At 43.3% G+C, this 17301-nt stretch overlaps 1 protein-coding gene across 5 annotated transcripts in view; it reads right to left on the reverse strand.

Moving 5' to 3' along the window:
* Nucleotides 1–3308: 3308 nt before the first annotated feature.
* The window catches only part of LOC147605559 (uncharacterized), a 77028-nt gene continuing 63035 nt past the window's right edge, over nt 3309–17301 (reverse strand). For all 5 annotated transcript variants that reach the window (XM_086793143.1, XM_086793142.1, XM_086793145.1 and 2 more), the window contains 2 exons: nt 3935–4035; nt 3309–3705 (listed from right to left, as the gene is read on the reverse strand). In XM_086793143.1, coding sequence (XP_086649269.1) covers nt 3619–3705; nt 3935–4035 — 188 coding nt within the window. In that variant the 3' untranslated portion in view covers nt 3309–3618. The remainder of the gene's footprint in view (nt 3706–3934; nt 4036–17301) is intronic.

The following is a 17301-nucleotide window of genomic DNA, read 5'->3' on the forward strand; positions in this document are numbered from 1 at the left end:
CTTGGAGTCTATGGAGATCCCAAGCTTGAAAGCGAGTAAGTATCCCCACAACGGTTGTTGCCTATATTTCCTTCCCTAAGTGAATGATTGAGAGTTCTTTAAGGGACATATACATTTTTTTAAAATGTAGACTCAATTTTTTTCCTCTAAGATATCTCTCTTCCATGAATCAAGGAAAAGTGCAAAAATTTATATTGTTCTCTTACTCTCTTCTTTCATAATAAAGGAGAGGACTTTTTACTAGTTTTATAATACAATAACCTATTATTTTATTGTAATAATGTCCTCTGTGTCCAAGATTGAAACAACTAGATCTCCTCCAAAAATCCAATTCTATTTGAGCTAAAAACATACAGTATGTAAGATATGACACTCTTAACTACCCACACGACTTTTAAAGTTCAAATTTTATCAAAATTAGAATTTGAGAAAAAAAAATAAAAACGATATCTTGATATAGACTTATGATTTTCAGATTTTTTGTTACCCAAGCCTAGGTCTATGCTTTCAGAGTGAACTTTTTAGATTAAAAAATAGGATTTTGAGTTAGCTATAATTTTACTATACTTATCTAGGTCTTCCTCATATTTTCTCACTTTCGTTTCCTGTAAAAGGGAAAAATCGAATCTCTATATGTAGCCTTCAACCTCAGTAGTAGCCATGCTCTCATTTCTTTGCTCAAAAACTTTGCTTCCCTCTATTACCACATTAATGGCATCAAATCTTCTCAAGTCTAAGACCATTTCTGAAAGGCAAGTGAGAGAATAAAGGGTATGTTGAATATTTGGTGCCATTTAGTTGGAAGCAAATATTCATATTTTCCTTGCTCTCATTTCTTTTCTCATAAACTTTGCTTCCCCCTATTACTACATTAATGGCATCAACTATTTTTAGAATCATACTAAATACCTCAATGAAATTTGCAAGGCTAGATTTGAGCAATTCAAGAATATTCCATGCAAACTTTTAGAGTTTCTTTTTTTTTTTTTAATACAACATAAAAAACAAAAGGCCCACGATTACATTGATTTCTTCATAATGGCATGGATGAAGCATACATTGCAATACATCAAATCATTAATTCCATGCTACTACTCTTCACAATCATTGTTAAAATTTTGATTATGCACTCAAGACTTCTCATTCCTCTCTCATCTCTACTCATTACTCGTGCCATTTTACCACATAACGATGCAAGATGCTATACCTGCAATAATAAATTCATAAAAAATAGTTAAGTCTTCAATCCAAAGCAACATTAAACCACATGAACACAAAATATGACCAATTGCCAAAAATACCATGACTTTAGTAAGCATTTCCACACAAATAAAAGTAAGTTTTCTAGATAATCCAAGACATAAAAATCCACAATAATGTCAAAATCCCAAAAGCAGGTTTCCTAGATTATCTAAGATGAAAATATTGATAATATCAAAATCCTTTATGGGAATATTGAAAGTAGTGCCTCACTAGTGAAAAGGATTGGCATGGCCTCTTTGCATACTCATCATCTCCCATGTTTTACATCCTCTTCTCATCATTTCCCGTGTCTTACAACCTCTTCTCCTCTCAAACTCATAGGCTTGGCAATATAAACAAAGTGTCACTTTTGCAATGTCCCTAGCTACTATTAAGAACACAAACATTTACATTCAATAGTTAATAATATGGACAACAAGTACTTGTTCTATACTAGCATTAGACTCTAGACACAATGTACAATTATCCTTCATAAATACAATTAATAACATAGCATACTAGCATGAACATTCTATATATCTTTAGGTGTAGTATCCAAAGGTGCTGATGAGGGTGGAGTGTCCATAATATGCCCTACTATAAATCATTATCAATATCTCATAATCCTTATTTCTCTGCAAACTAAATTGAAAAGCAATAGAACTTATCATTAAACTACTACCATCAATTCCACCGTCTCTCGTGTTCTTTTGGTTTCCTTTTCAATTCGGTCTAAGTGGTGTTGCTTGATCCTTCAATGGCTCACTCAAGATTTTATTGCTCGCATATTCACACTCCCTAGCCCAATAGTAAAGTCTTACCACCATGGACAATTGGTGAACTCCCATTTGGAGAGGCCATGCATGTAGGGTGGATCTTACAATATACTTATTTATGTAGTAAGTATATATATTGTTATAAATGTTTATTATGTATCTAGATATATTGTTATAAAGAAATTATGAATAGAGAATATTGAACAATGATTTTGTTATATTTAAAAAATAAATAAAAGCTAGATAAGACACAAACAAGCTTAAGACTAGGCTTTGTTAAAATTCATTGGAGTGTTACAATCTTTGGGCAAGCTCGCTCGGTCCATCACCGCTCAGTTATGGACCTCACTAAATCCTCTCCCACCGCTTGGAGAACGAAAATCATGATGGAAATCTTTGGTTTGTAGACTTCTGTCCAAGGGTGCTTATGGAGGCAACAAACCACTTCAAGGTTGTGACAAGGACTCCCATGGGGTCTCTAGAGTGGCGCTTTTGTTGATTGAGAGAGAGAGAGAGAGAGAAGCTTTTATAGTCATAGGAACAATCCCAAGAGACCAAAATGGTCTACTAAACTGGGCAGGAGAGAGAGAGAGAGAGAGAGAGAAAGCTTGAAACAAATCAATGTATAACTGTCAATGTCCTCTGGGTGTCCAAAAAAAAGAAAAAAGAAAAAAAAAGAGACAAAATGAACATGAAATAAACTATGAAAGTATTGGGCTAGTTGGGGGGGGGGGGGGGGGTGATGGATGGAGCACTACTGCAAGTGGCTCAGTATGCAACCTATATGTGTATGAGAGAGAGAGAGAGAGAGAGAGATTCCAAGGAGAGAACCAATTGTGGCTTCACTTCGTCAAGCACTTACACAAGACCCAAAACTATGTAATCAAATAAGAAAGAAAAGAAAGAGCCAAATTTTACTTCAGGACATTGCATAACACTTAGCATGGAGGGAAAGGATGAAATTGTCCAAAACCTTAACATCAAACACATGGTAGTCCAATGAAGTTTTTGCATCAAGGAAGAGTCACTGTGAAGCTCAATGTAAAGCAAGGGCCCAATGCTTTTGTTGTACGTTTTAAAATATAAATGTTTTATTGCCTAGATATGTAGTAGTGCATTACCAGGGAGGTTCAACAATATTCATGTATCAAAATGCAGAGACCTCAAGGCTATCAATTCTATACTTTGCATCAACACATGTATTTGTTTTTTTATGGAGCTACAAATTACTTCTGACTAATTGAATTAATACTTAAATATCTCTGACCATCTGAGCAATTGAATTAATACTTCACTGATAATCCACCACTTTTTTTATTAAAAAAAACTATCAAGAGGGAAAATCTGGATCAGAACTTTTCACTCATGCACACAATCACATCAAGAGGTTGAAGTTATATCAACAAGAACTTCTTCAAGGTCAATACAAGAAGCAGGTCATCCATTCCTTACAGTCAAAGGCCTTCCTAGGGTTATGCACACATCACATCTTCCCAGTACAAAAACAGGTATAAACAAAACTTTTCAGCTTTTAAAATGTACCATGCTGTCTGTTTGAAATTCCAAAGTTTGTTATTAAGCCATCCTTTTCTAGTCCTCCTCATGACTCTGTGCCATATGGCAACAAGGCAGCTGCTACTAATCTTCCTTCCTCATTCAAAAAATTGAATGTTGAAATGGCATTACGCTGTGACACAATCACCAAAACACACAAGAACACACACGTGTCCAGTATTAGGGCTTGCAGCAATCATCAGTTCAAAATGCACCACAACCCATTTGCCTTTAAAAACAAAGACCGTACGCTTGTAGGGCTCTCTGAGAGGATCATTCCAAGCAGAACAATTCTCATCTTAAAGCCAAGGCACATATATGACACCACTGAGAGTAAAAAATGCATATTGGTGTAGCCATACAGAATCAATAGCCTCTAGTTTGATGCCATTGGAGCGCAAAAAGTCTCGAAGTTCTTTGCCAACGAGCTGCATTCTTCTTCCACATCCAAGCAACAAAATATCTGGTGTGTGGCCAAAAAAAATGCAGTAGAGTAAATGACTAAATGACCGAGACTCGTCAAAGGACTCAAATCCATGTGACAAGGAGAGCAAAGTGGTATATAAAAAGGAACCCATCAGATACATCATGCAAAGATGCAATTAATAAGGGCATGTCACCAATGCATGTTACGACCCGCATAAATGAAAATCTTCTATCCTCCAAGGTCAACATGATTGCCTTTATCTTTTCAAGGTTGTCCACACACCCTCTATTGACACCACTAAATATTTTTATTAACCAATTGTTCTTTTTCACCAGCATAAACCAACAAGCTACTCTTCTCTTCTTTTGTACACCACAATGACTACAAACTTTTTATGGTCAGGGGAGGACAGCTGTCACCGAAGCATCACAATACAGGTTGCTGATATGCAAAGCGCAACGCACCCCCCCCCCCCCCCCCGCCCCCCCCAAAAAAAAAAGAAGTTGATAAATTTGGGAAAAAAAAATGGCATGGCGTTGATGATATGGCACTAACACGTGGCAGAAAAGCAGCGCATATCACCTTACAGGCTTGGAATGATGCGGCTAGCTTTTGCAAATCATGGCATTCCCTTCCTTATTCTAGAAAACACCCCTTTTGAAAACACCCCTTTTTCACTAGTCCTCCATCAAGAGAGCAGATTCAAGGATTCTTTTTCAAAGAAAGGTACCCATGCCTTTATTGGACAGAGAGGGGGTCAGCCTAACAAAGGCAAAGGTGGGGCACCTCCTTCTAAGGATTCTAAGGACTCCAAGGATGCAAAGCCGAATGGGTCTTCAACTTCTAGTTCTTTTGGCAACTAGAAGGTTTAAGATTATTGCTCCAAACAAGGGCACTTATGGCGACAATGCCGTAGTCGCATGCGGGATTTGGAAGGGAAGTCAAAGGACAAAGGGGCAAGCTCATCTGCCAAAGGTGTGGAGGAGTCAGCTTTCGTCACCTTGCTTGATCTCAAGTCCGGGACGACTCCTCCAATGGTTGAGCAGGCTCTTCCTTCTTGTTCCCACTCTCCTCAGTGGATTTTGGATAGCGGTGCCACACAGCACGACTTATCACAAGGATCAACTTGATGAACTGCAGCAACGCCACGGCAAAGTTACCATTGGAGATAACTCTATTGTCCCCAATTCATGGCGAAGGGACAATGCCCCTCATCCGGATAGCAATGGAAAGGAAGTACACCTCGAGAGTGCTATATGTGCTAGATTTAGGATTTAGTCTCCTTTCAGTACATGAGATTTGCAAATTCAACATGAAGGTGGAATTTATGGAGGACTCAATGATCATTCGGGACCCTCTCACTAACAGGATCCTATGGCAAGGCATCGAGGACCATGGCCTCTACAAACTCACGGCTCTTTACTCTCAAACAGGTACCCGCACAGGCGATCTTTGGCATGCTAGATTTGGACATCTTTATTTGGAGGCCTTGCCGATGTTGGCACATGTGAGGGCCCTTGTCACTCTTGCCTCAAAGGGAAACAACATCAAGAGACCTTTCCAAAGAAAGCCACACGGTGAGCTACAACACCTGTGGAGTTGGTTTATGTGGATTTGTGTGGCCCGATACACACTCCGTCTCTTGGTTCTACCAGTTACGTTTTTCTCTTAGTTGATGATTTTAGCCGGTATACTTGGGCCTATTTTCTCAAGTCCAAAGATGAAACTTTCGAAGATTCCAAACATGGAGAACCTTGGTGGAGAAATAGTCAAAACACTCTATCTTGACACTACGAGCCGACAAAGAAGGCGAGTTTACTTCTCATCAATTTAACCAGTATTGGAGCTTGCTCTCTATCATCCCCATGACCTCCCGTTCAAAGAAGTCATTCACCATGTATTCCATGATGAGATCCTCTTCCTCCTCATGTGGCAATGGTGGAGGCACCTCATTCATTGGTTGGCGAAGATGATTCTCAACCATGCTTTCCCTATGAAGCCTTGCCAAATTTTGCAATCTACCCGATATCATTGAATGGTGTGGCATGTTGTGTAACATTCTCCTATGGTTCTCTTCCATGTCATCATCCACACTCAATGCCTCATGAAGCCTTTCCAAACCGACTTGGAAGCAAGCCATCGAAGCAAAGCTTGACACTATTGAGCGGAATCAAACTTGGGAGCTGGTTCCTAGACCGGCAAAGCAAAGGTGATTGGTGTCAAATGGATCTATAAGACCGAGTACAAATCGGATGGGACTCTGGATAAGCACAAGGCCAAGCTGCTGGCCAAAGACTATTCTCAGAAAGCTGGCATGGATTTTGATGATACCTCTGCACCGACTACCCGGATGGTGACATTCGGACTGTTCTTGCTCTTGTTGCACATTCTCATTGTTACTCTTGTTGCACATTCTCATTGGCCTATCTTTCAGTGGAGGCCAAGTAAGCATTCCTCAATGAGGAGCTAAAGGAGGAAGTTTATGTCGAACGACCCCCAAGATTTCAGGGTCGGGGCTCCAAACGTATGGTCTACAAGCTGAAAAAGGCTTTATATGGTTTGAAATAAGCCCCCATGGCTTGGTATGAGAAGATTTATGCTTTCTTTCAACAGAAGGGTTTCAAGCGGTCGGTGGCTGATCCAAATCTCTACATTTATCCCAAGAAAGGGTTGTATATTCTCATCAGTCTCTATGTGGACGACTTGATCATCACAGGCGGCTAGCCATGCAGCACACATTGCTAAAACATAGGTTGCCCTCAATCAAGAATTTAAGATGACAGATCTTGGATTGGAGATTTTTCAACGCTCAGATGGCATATTCATTTCTCAGTAGCGGAATGTTACAGAGCTATTGGAGGCTTTCAAGATGACAGATTGTAAGCCCATCACTTCCCCCATGGATCCCGGCATCAAACTTTCCTCTTCTGGATCCGATCCAATGACAGATACACTTTTGTACAGGAAACTCGTTGGTTCCTTGATTTGGTTGCTCAACACACGGCCTAATTGTGCATTTGTGGTGGGAACTCTCAGTGCTTTCATGCAGGCACCATTGGACACTCATTGGTAGGTAGCACTCCACATGTTGCGGTACTTCAAAGGTACCAAGGATTTTGGCATTTTCTATGGAAAGGGGGTCACTTTACGTGGCTAGAGGAGTGACTCCGACCGGGCTGGAGATGCGTATTGCTTTACTCTTGGATCTGGAGCCATTTCATGGACGAGTGAAAAGCAGCCTACAGTGGCGCTTCATCGATTGAGGCGAAGTATCGAGTGGCTTCTTCGGTTGCTTGTGAGGTGATTTGGTTGCAACGGCTACTTGAGGAGATCGGTTTTCGACAGCGACAACCTACCCTTATCTCATGTGACAACCAGAGTTGCTTGGCTATTGCTAAGAATCCGCTATTTCATGCACGGACCAAGCATATAGAGATCCAATACCACTTTGTGCGGGAACGGATCTTAGAGGGAGACATTATCCTTGAATATTGTCCTACCCAAGACAACAGTGCAACCTTATTCACCAAAGGATTATCTCAATTAGCTGTCGGCATTGATGGCAACTCCTAGGGTCTTGGGCCGCCCCCAGGACCTGAGAGGGGGTGTTAGCATATATCATATCCTATTAGTGGTTTTCTAGTGTTTATGTGGGACATTTCTATGCTTAGGCATTCCCCATATTTTCCCCTATGGGCCTTTGATGTTGGTTGCCCACCCATTTTATGGAGTTTTTCACCGATTCTCGGGTCGTGTAGAACACTAGGATGCAAGCAGCCAGCTCATATTGGAGTATATATATGGGCTGCCCTCTTCCTTGTTCCTTCATCATTGAACATTCCTTGATCATTCTTGGTGAGCACCTTCACCTATATGGAGCCCACTCCTCGCCTACAAGCTGGTTGTATCCACTCTTTTCTTGAGATTAGTGCATCAGCGTTTTGCTGTTTTCTCTCCTCTCTCTCTTGGAGCTTCAGTGTTTTTGTAATTCATCTACATCTTTCCGCTACCCTCTGACAAGGTTTTGGGTTAGCAGCTTGCAAACAAGGCACACATAGGGTGTAGCAGATCCAGTCCTAACGCTCTTGGGAGAAGCGAAACATACCACTTGATAATAATAAGTGTTGTACACAAAGAAAGTACAAAGGATAATAAGTACACCCAATAGTAAGAGATAGAGGGTGTTCCCATGCCCGGGGAAAAGACCTCCTAGTGAGGGAAAAAGTGCCCCCGCTAGTCCTAGAGTGTTCACACACCATTGCCCATGACAAAGATGTCTAAGTACCAGGCATTGGCAGGCTGTCAAGCGGGTTTTCTGCTACTTATAGGGCACCCAGGTCCTTGGATTGTTCTACCCGGGGCGCGCGCAAGGGGGGGGGGGGGGGGGGGTGTTTGAGTCACATCTACATGCCTTCAGAGATTCGGATTGGGCATGATGTTATGACACCGGATTGTCCACTAGCTGATGTTCACACATACATGCACTAAGGTTTCCCCCCTTCACGCAGTCATCCGCTTAGTCCAAGGTAGTGCTATTCACACCAATACTGATAGAGCATTGCAAGATTGCATTTATTAGATCTGTGACACAAGCAAGGAGCTCTCTCTAAAACTGACTCATAACACCACTTATATAGACCTCCTATAAACCAGGAACCAAATATAGCACATGTTTCAAAAAATCTACTAACCCCCACTTAAGATGCCTGCCCCAGACTATGGTTAACCTAACCTAAAGGTCTTAACCACGATTAGCCTTGGTGCATAATAGCCACCCTAGATGGGGCACTCCAGGAGATCAGCAATTTTCTTCAATCTTTTGCAAGGGAGAGGCTGGAAACTTTCTGAGAGCAGAAGAGGAGCCTGCAACAGCAAGGTTTGGCGTCTCTCTAGCACCCTCCTGGTGCAGATTCCAAACTTCGGTCCGAAAAGAGGTGTGGGCCGCCGAGCGCGGCAACGGTACTCTACTCTCTCTTCTCTCAATGGACTCAAGGGCTATCCCTGTTGTCTCTAGCTAGGCATTTGGCAAGTGGCACGGTCACAGGGGATTTCTTCACTATGACAGGACCCCACCACCATGGGGATGAAGTTGAGCACCTCCCCAGGCCGAAGGTGCCTTCAAAGCCATCCTAGGTCCAAGCCATTGCCTTTGATTTCTACAACCAGATTCTTCGCTGGGACCCACTGACCTCACAACAAAGTCGGGCACGAGAGCAGGTTGGGCAGTCCACTCAACAACCCATCTTGACAGAGGGGCTCTAGTAGGCCCTTGACTCCTCCTTCGCCATGGATGACCTTGAACAAGCTCTTTGGGCGTTTACTCGCAGGAAATATCCTAGAGAGGACAGACTCTTTGTCTCCCTTTTCATGCAGCATTGGGATCTTTTGAAGGTTGGCCGCCCGATGAGGTCATGCAGACAGATTCTCTTCCAAAGGCTTTGTAGCCACCATCAACGAGTTTTGACTCGCTTCAGGTGCCCGCATCAAATAGCAGAAGTCGTGTGGTTTTTGGGTCCGCACATCTCCCACCCTGACTTGGCATCCAATTGAGGCCATACAATGGATTCCGAGGGGCACCACAGTTTGTTACCTCGACTGCCATGTGGGTATAGACATCTTCTCCTCTGAGCATATCGCCCTCCTCCTGAGCATAACGAGGAAGCTGCTCTACTGTACTGGAGTTCTACTCAACCCTCTCTGGTTGGACGAGTGGTAGTGGCCTCCTAGCCACCATGTAGTACATTACCTCAAATTCCACTCCAAGTTTGGTTGAAGAACTCTGCATCTGTTCCACTTTGTCCCCATGCATGCAATCCCTTTTCCTTAACACAGCTATGGTCTCCTGCCAAGAATGATCATGCCTATTGCTTTGCCTCAGGAACTGACCTGAGAGTTAACTAGTGTCCTCCCTTGAGCACACACTCCCAGAGAATGCTTTGCTTGGGCTTTGCCTGCTGCAGACCACCTCATACGGCTACCTTTGTTGTATTCTACTATGGATTCTCTGCACTTTTTGGGACAGCTTAGAGGGTTAAGCATGAATGCTCTGATACCAACGTTGCATCCGTGGAAGCCTTGCTTACTTGATCCTCAACCCTAAGCCTGATAACGAACAATGATGCGAATTTTAATGATGTCCTGACCAAAAGGTTGACTTTAGACCTACTGACTGCCTATGACTTGATCCCAAATGGGGATTAGATGATATGTACAAATGAGAGCTTGACTATTGATAGGGATAAGAGGAAAATTCGTAATCCACTCGGCTTTGCCATTTCAGCCCACAAAACTTCGTCCAAAAAGTCATCTTTTCTGTCCAGATTGTGCCCAAAAGGTTTCCCATATATGGGTGTATGTCTTGGGCACATCGGGAGCCTATTGGGCTGCAAACTTGGCTCTAAATCTGCCCCTAAATCTCCCCTAAAATGTTGCCGAATTTGGAACTAATGACATGTAGTACACGTCTGGCCAAGGTATGTGTATGGATCATACAGGCAGTGCCCATATGGAATCCAAGGGCATGACAAGATGTTTTGGACCTGTGTATGGACTTTGGGCGATGCACGTATGGATATTGGCCATGTACACATACTGAACTGAGATGGCTAGGCAATATCTTTGGTGTACATGTCAATGGATGGGTGATTTACAAGTCAACAAGTGCAGATGCGTATTTGACGAATGCCTTGTCACATGCACCCTGCACTATGGTGCTATGTGACACACTGGCTCAACATAATATGTAACATCATACAGTTTTAATACCTTCTTAAGATTATTTGTCATATGTCATAACCCCATTGTGAGCCCCAACCCGAGACATGTCAGGCACAAGCTACGTAGGTCATTCTTCCAAGCCTTAGAGAGTTTGCATATGTCAGTCCTCTTACCCACTTGGAGAATTCATCATGTAAGAGCATATAGAAGCCAGCCTAGCATTAGGTCAATCACATAGAAGCATTATTATAAAGCATGTGCACATGGGCCAGCCTGTGCGCTGGCCCGTAAGGCACCATCATGAGGGTTGCCTTGTATATGGTGCTAGACACCATATGCCACCCATAGACAGCAGTTGGCCAACATATAATCAGCATGGAAAGCATATAATATCAGTTGGCCAGTATAAGTAGGCACCCAACAGCACTCGGCCAGCATTTAAAAGCATTAAATGCTATTTTCAGCAAGTCATGGGACATATGAAGCTGGCCGACAGCCACATAATGTTGGGATATTCGGAGCTTCACATGTGTGTCTATCGTGTGCTTGCATAACCGTGTTTGTGTATCTGTGTGTCCATGTGTACATCTCTAAAAGGGCTAAATGTGTGTATGTCCACCTTGTTCATTTATGAGTGTGAACACCTGCTTAGGTGTGAACACCCTCTTATTTGGATAAGATAAGTATGTGCTATGTGTCATGTGCCCATTAGTACTTGTGATTTGTGTGAGTCATAAGATAAGGTACTGCACCTACAAAAGGACATGTACTTTCATTTTACATCAATCAAGCATTATAAACCTAGATGAATCCAAGAACATGCCCAAATTCACCTTTTAGGAACGTGCATGTTATATACTCATGGCAGTCAACCCACAAGACTATATTATGCATAGTATGGACTAGATACTATGACATCTCCACTAACGTCATCAATGCCCAATATTGGGTCTAGAACTCTGTATCAAGATATGCTCTCACACACACACTCCACACACACACACACACACACACACACACACACACACACACACACACACACACACACACACAAGAGCATATATTCACACAAAGCCCTTCGTACTGAGTTTCTGTCAAACCTCCGGAGATGCAGGGCAGACTCAGCCATAATGAAGCCTAGCACTAAGGGAAGTAGCAAATAGAAAGAATTAGTACATCAAATAAGTAGTTGATAGGACAAATGCACCGCTAAAGATAGAAAGAATAAGCACAATATCATCTGGCCGCAACTCTTGTGAGTTTGTGCCTTATGTGAGTTTGTGCCCAACACTTGTGCATCAGTCTCTCTCTCTCTCTCTCTCTCTCTCTCTCATACTCATTAGCCCCATGCTTGATATTTTGGAGAGTGGTATACCATCTACTCGGAGCTGATGTTGCTCTCATGTTTCTATGTTCTTACTATTCCATGATGAGTTTCCGTGGACAGTTTTGTATCACCCCAGTGAGATAGCTATGTTTATGTTTTCTTTCTATTTTATTTTCCATTCCATGATGAGATATGCCATGGACTTTATTGTATCACTTTGGTCTCATAGGCCCATTGGGTCTTTAGTAAACGCTTAATCTCTCTCTCTCTCTCTCTCTCTCTCTTCACGCTACCGAGTTTCACCCCCCATAGCTACTCCAGCCATTACCTAACCCCGAGACCTGCTGGTCCTTCATTTGGTATCAGAGCATTCTGTGAAGGAGGAGCTTGCCATCACCATCTATGTAGCTCGCCATAGTTTGCACATCCCTACCTACTTCACTATCTATGCTGCCCATGACCTGATGCCTCACCACTATCTCTACTGTTGCCCTCGACACACACCTTCGTGACCTGTCATCCTGCCTACCTGCACATTGGCTTTCGTGACCTAGTGGACACAATGGCTCTCACGAACCCAATGGAGCCAACAGCCAACTCGTCTGCCGACAAGACGTCTGTCGTGGGCATCTGTTATAAGCGACAAAGGCAAAGGCCCTTGCGCCCTCAAATCTCCGTCCTCGGACTTCCAGCAAGGCTTGCCGTCCAGTAACCCAAGGGGGCAAGGAGGCCCATCAGTTTTAACAAAGGGCGAAGTTCGAAGGTGAAGCGTGTCGCGGGTCTGACCCCTCGCCAATTGCTCCCCCTCGAACTACACTCTTCTCCTCAACTCCTAGTCTCCCTCCAAAGTGCTCGAGCTCCTAAACGAAAGCTAACCCTCTCCTATACATCTGCATCAGCTAGCATCATAATCACCATCAGCATCTCGGCCATGTCAGCATGCATCAACGCAGTGTGCAGCCTAATTGAAGCCCCTGCACACACATAAATTTGGGGCTTTCCTAATTTCACCCTCTCTGCAGCAAAATTGAAGGCCTTGGATTCAAAAAAAAAAGGGAGTTTTTAATTTCAAGGCAAAAATCATCAAATTGGAGCTACTGTAATCAGTTCAGTTTGGGCATTTTTGCTTTTTTACCCAAAATTGTCTAATTAAAGGTGCCAATGAGCTTAATAATTGAGCCTTTCTTGATTTTTGGCCAAAATTGATGCATTGAAGCCCTAAAATTCAGGGATTTTTCTCGAATCAGCCAAAATTGGGAAAATCAAATCTACATTCAGCAAATTGAAATTCCCATAAGGTCATGGATAGGGCAGTAGCATGGAAGAGACGCCGAGAAAGACGACATCACTAGCATTAAAAGGGGATTTAATCCCCTAAAATTATTTTCATGGTTTTATGTGTGTTGAGTCATGGGTTCTCTACCCGGGATGTCTCCCAAAACCAGATGTAATAATCTCTAGGTGTGTGTTTTTTGCCTGAATGTTATAAAAGGCTTCATGTTTCCATTATCACAGTTAGGAGCCAGAGGGATGACCAAGTGCTGGCCTCGCTAGGAGAGACCACCATGCATATGGGAGGTGTAGATGGTGAGTCTGCTCTAAGGCAATATGGATGGGGTAGGTGGTAGCATCTTCTTTGCGTTAGGATCTCACCACCTTTGCTCCGAAGCGGGGATTGTTGGGATATTTGGACCTTCACGTGTGTGTCTATTGTGTGCTTGTATAACTGTGTTTGTGTATCTACGTGTGCCTGTGTGGTACAGCCTCTAAAAGCGCTAAATGTGTGCATGCCCACCATGTTCATTTATGAGTGTGTGAACACCTGCTTAGGTGTGAACGCCCTCTTATCTAGATAAGATAAGTATATGCTATGTGTCATGTGCCCATTAGTACTTGTGATTTCTAGAAGTCATAAGATAAGGGCCTTGTCAAAACCCACAATCTCTCCAAGAGGGAAATCTACAAAACAGCCATGAAAGCCAAGACAAAGCAACAAACCCTAACCCTAGAAGGCAAAGCGGAAGAAACATATCTGGGTGCAAGCATACTCACCACCCAACCATGATAGCCATGAGCGAGGCTCACAATCTTGGCCATCGCCACCGAGCCACGAGCTAAAGCGTCATGCTCTCATGAGTGCCCTACCATCGACCTCATTCGGTGTCCTCTACCACCCGGGTTTGTCCCCCAAGGACGACGGCCTTCTGCGGGGCTCTTGCTCCACGCGCTTTGCACTCTTGTGCTCCATTTGTCGGTGTGCGCCCAACTGACACCCCTCCCTCCCAATGAATAGGGAAGGAACGCCCAAAAAGCACACACTATCAATAGTAGACCAAAAAGCACACGCTATCAATAGTAGACCAAAAAGCACATGTCCGCCCACAACATATCATACTCTAGCTCGTCAATCTGCCTGCCCCTAGCGTGCAGATTGACGAGCTAACATGTCCGCCCACAACATATCATACTCTAGCTCGTCAATCTGCCTGCCCCCTAGTGCTTTGCACTCTTGTGCTCCATTTGTCGGTGTGCGCCCAACTGGCACCCCTCCCCCCAATAAATAGGGAAAGAACGCCCAAAAAGCACACGCTATCAATAGCGGACCAAAAAGCACATGTCCGCCCACAACATATCATACTCTAGCTCGTCAATCTGCCTGCCCCTAACTAACGTGCACATGACATACTCCCCTTCCTCAAAAGAGCTCTCTCTTGAGCTCAAGAAAAAGAACTCAAGGAGAAGTTGCCACACTCGCAACACTAGAGAAGCACCCTCTATTGGTCGAAACGAATAGTCTCAAGGACAATCCAACTAAGAGATCGACCTGCTCAAGTAACAGGACATGAGCGTCAATTCCTAGTCACAAAAGCCAAATCCGGAGCAAATGGATCATCTGGGTAACTCGAAGCTGACAATGCTACCAGTACCAAAGGTAAGCAACTACTGTCCAAAGAGTTATCCCGAAACCAAAAGTATCTTCCATTTGACTAACATGCTTTTATCTTGATGTCCTCTATAAATCTGGACTGGAAAAAACCACAAAACTGGAAAAACCCAAAACCTACTTACTGAAGCCCGAACCAAGTGGAACACAACAGTAGTCTCTTCCCAAACAAGAGAAGAACCGATCTTCTAGAAAAGATCATCAATCTATACTTCATCACCTCGGAAGTCTAACTTCCCAAACAAACCTCGAAAAGTCTATGAGTACCTTGGACATGAAAGGAACAGCTGTTTCAACAGACCTGGTTATGACGCAAGCTAGCATCTATCATAATTGTCTGTATCAAAAGTAAAGTATCTATCCCTCAAAAATGTTGAGATAGCCTTGTGTTTGTAAGAAGTCTCGACAACTTGGAATAGCCCCAATCATGCGATGGATCATGGCGTCCCATACCACCATGATACACCCCATGCCTGTGCTACGATTACAACAAAACACCAATTTGTGGATTTGCGCGATCTATCAAAAACAATAAATGCCAATGGCTCACCATGTGCCACAAACTGAAACAAGTTCTCGAAAGGAAGAACTCCAAACCAGACTAGTGATCATAACTCGGTCTAGGGATTAGACAACATCTGTGTACACAAAGAAGAAGAACCTTGACCAGCGTCCTAGTCAAAGCACCTATCTAAACCCAAAAAATCTTGGAAACCAAAACTTGCTTCCAAAAACTTATGCACATAGCGCAAGTTCTTGAATAACCATGATTCAATAGTCTTGGTATAAGAATAGGCAGGTATACTTGGAATAGCGGGAATATCTATCTATACACACTCCTGCTATGGACATAAAACTAGAGGACCATCAAAACCTTAAGGACTGTAAGGCTGAAAAGGTACATAATGGGTATTGTCGCATAACCATCTTGTCATGCAATCTGACAATGAATCCCAAAATGTAAACTTAATCTAGATGCCCTCTATCAAATATCCGTGTACCCACAGTGGCAATGTGTGGTCAACTATTCCTCAATCTTACATATGTAGATAAGTCTTGCCTATCAAAGCCCAACAACGAAAACAATGGTCATTCTAATATCTGTAGGGGTTTAGGTTTGTGTCTTGCATGGTACAAGCCCATAACTAACTCTTGTGTGTGTGTCCACAAAATTCTTGGAGTAGAAACTCCTATGTGTACCAAGAACAACTTCATATACGAGCAAAACAAGATTCATTACTATGCTTCTTCTATCGTTCCATATATGTAGCATGTGTCTGGTACGAACACATACCTCTTAACATGCAGGTTCAAATCAGCAATACGACGAAGCACGTGCATCGAGTCATGCAAGTACACCTTTTATTCCGTACACGAGCTTGTCTTGTATCACCTCGAGATGAGAGTCAAAATTTACCCCCAAATCTGTGAAGAACAGTCAGAACTTCTGCGAGAAAAAGAAAAGAAGAAGTTCGTGAGAAGAAAGGGTTCGTGGGAACCCACTCACAGCTGGATTGCTCAGGGAAAAACCCCTACTTTGTTTTTTCTTAATGGCCAGGTGAGTTTTTAACTTTGCTGCCTAAGAAAGCAACTCGGCCTGCTTTCCTGACTGCCTACCTGCTCCATAGAGAGAGGGGAATCCCCTCCAGATCTGGCTGCACCCATCTGGGTTCTCCACCGTGCCTTGCCCTAGCCTGCCCGCAGGGTTCTTCGACCTGCCCGCTCACTGAAGAAAGGAGGGCCCTCTGCCATGGCCACGCCCTTGGGCTGCCCACTGGCTACAGCCCAGGTGGAACCCTCTTTTTTGCCCGCAAGCTGCCTGCGATCAAAACTAGGCTCTTGCATGTCACCTCGGCCTGCTCACACCCCCCAGGTTGGCCGCCATCTCTACAGCCATTGTTCCCAGATCTGCCCCCACTCGAGCTGGGCCCTTTTGCTGCCCATAGGCGCAACACTGTCCTACCCTTGGACAGAAGACTGTCCGAGTAGTCTGGGCTGCACAGCCGCCAGAAGACGTCCAGTCAGAGTACTCACCATGGAGGACATTGAGGATATCCGCCATCGACTGATGAGAGACATCTTTGGATAGTGATGTGTATGATGCTTACCTTTGTTGCTGGAGTTTTCCTCCCAGATGTTATCCATTAGGAGCTCCTAGTACCGTACTTTTCCTCATAGTTGTTTCAGTTTTAGTTAGTTGTTTAGTTGTTTTTAGCTTTTCTTACACAGACATTGTATCAGATCCACCAATTGTTGTAACCTTTTTGGTCTCATAGGTCATTTTGGCCTTCTGAAGACGTTAATATATCATTTC

The sequence above is a fragment of the Cibotium barometz genome, chromosome 59 (genome assembly GCF_041138505.1).
Source record: "Cibotium barometz isolate CiBa-2024 chromosome 59, ASM4113850v1, whole genome shotgun sequence".
Lineage (NCBI taxonomy): Eukaryota > Viridiplantae > Streptophyta > Polypodiopsida > Cyatheales > Cibotiaceae > Cibotium > Cibotium barometz.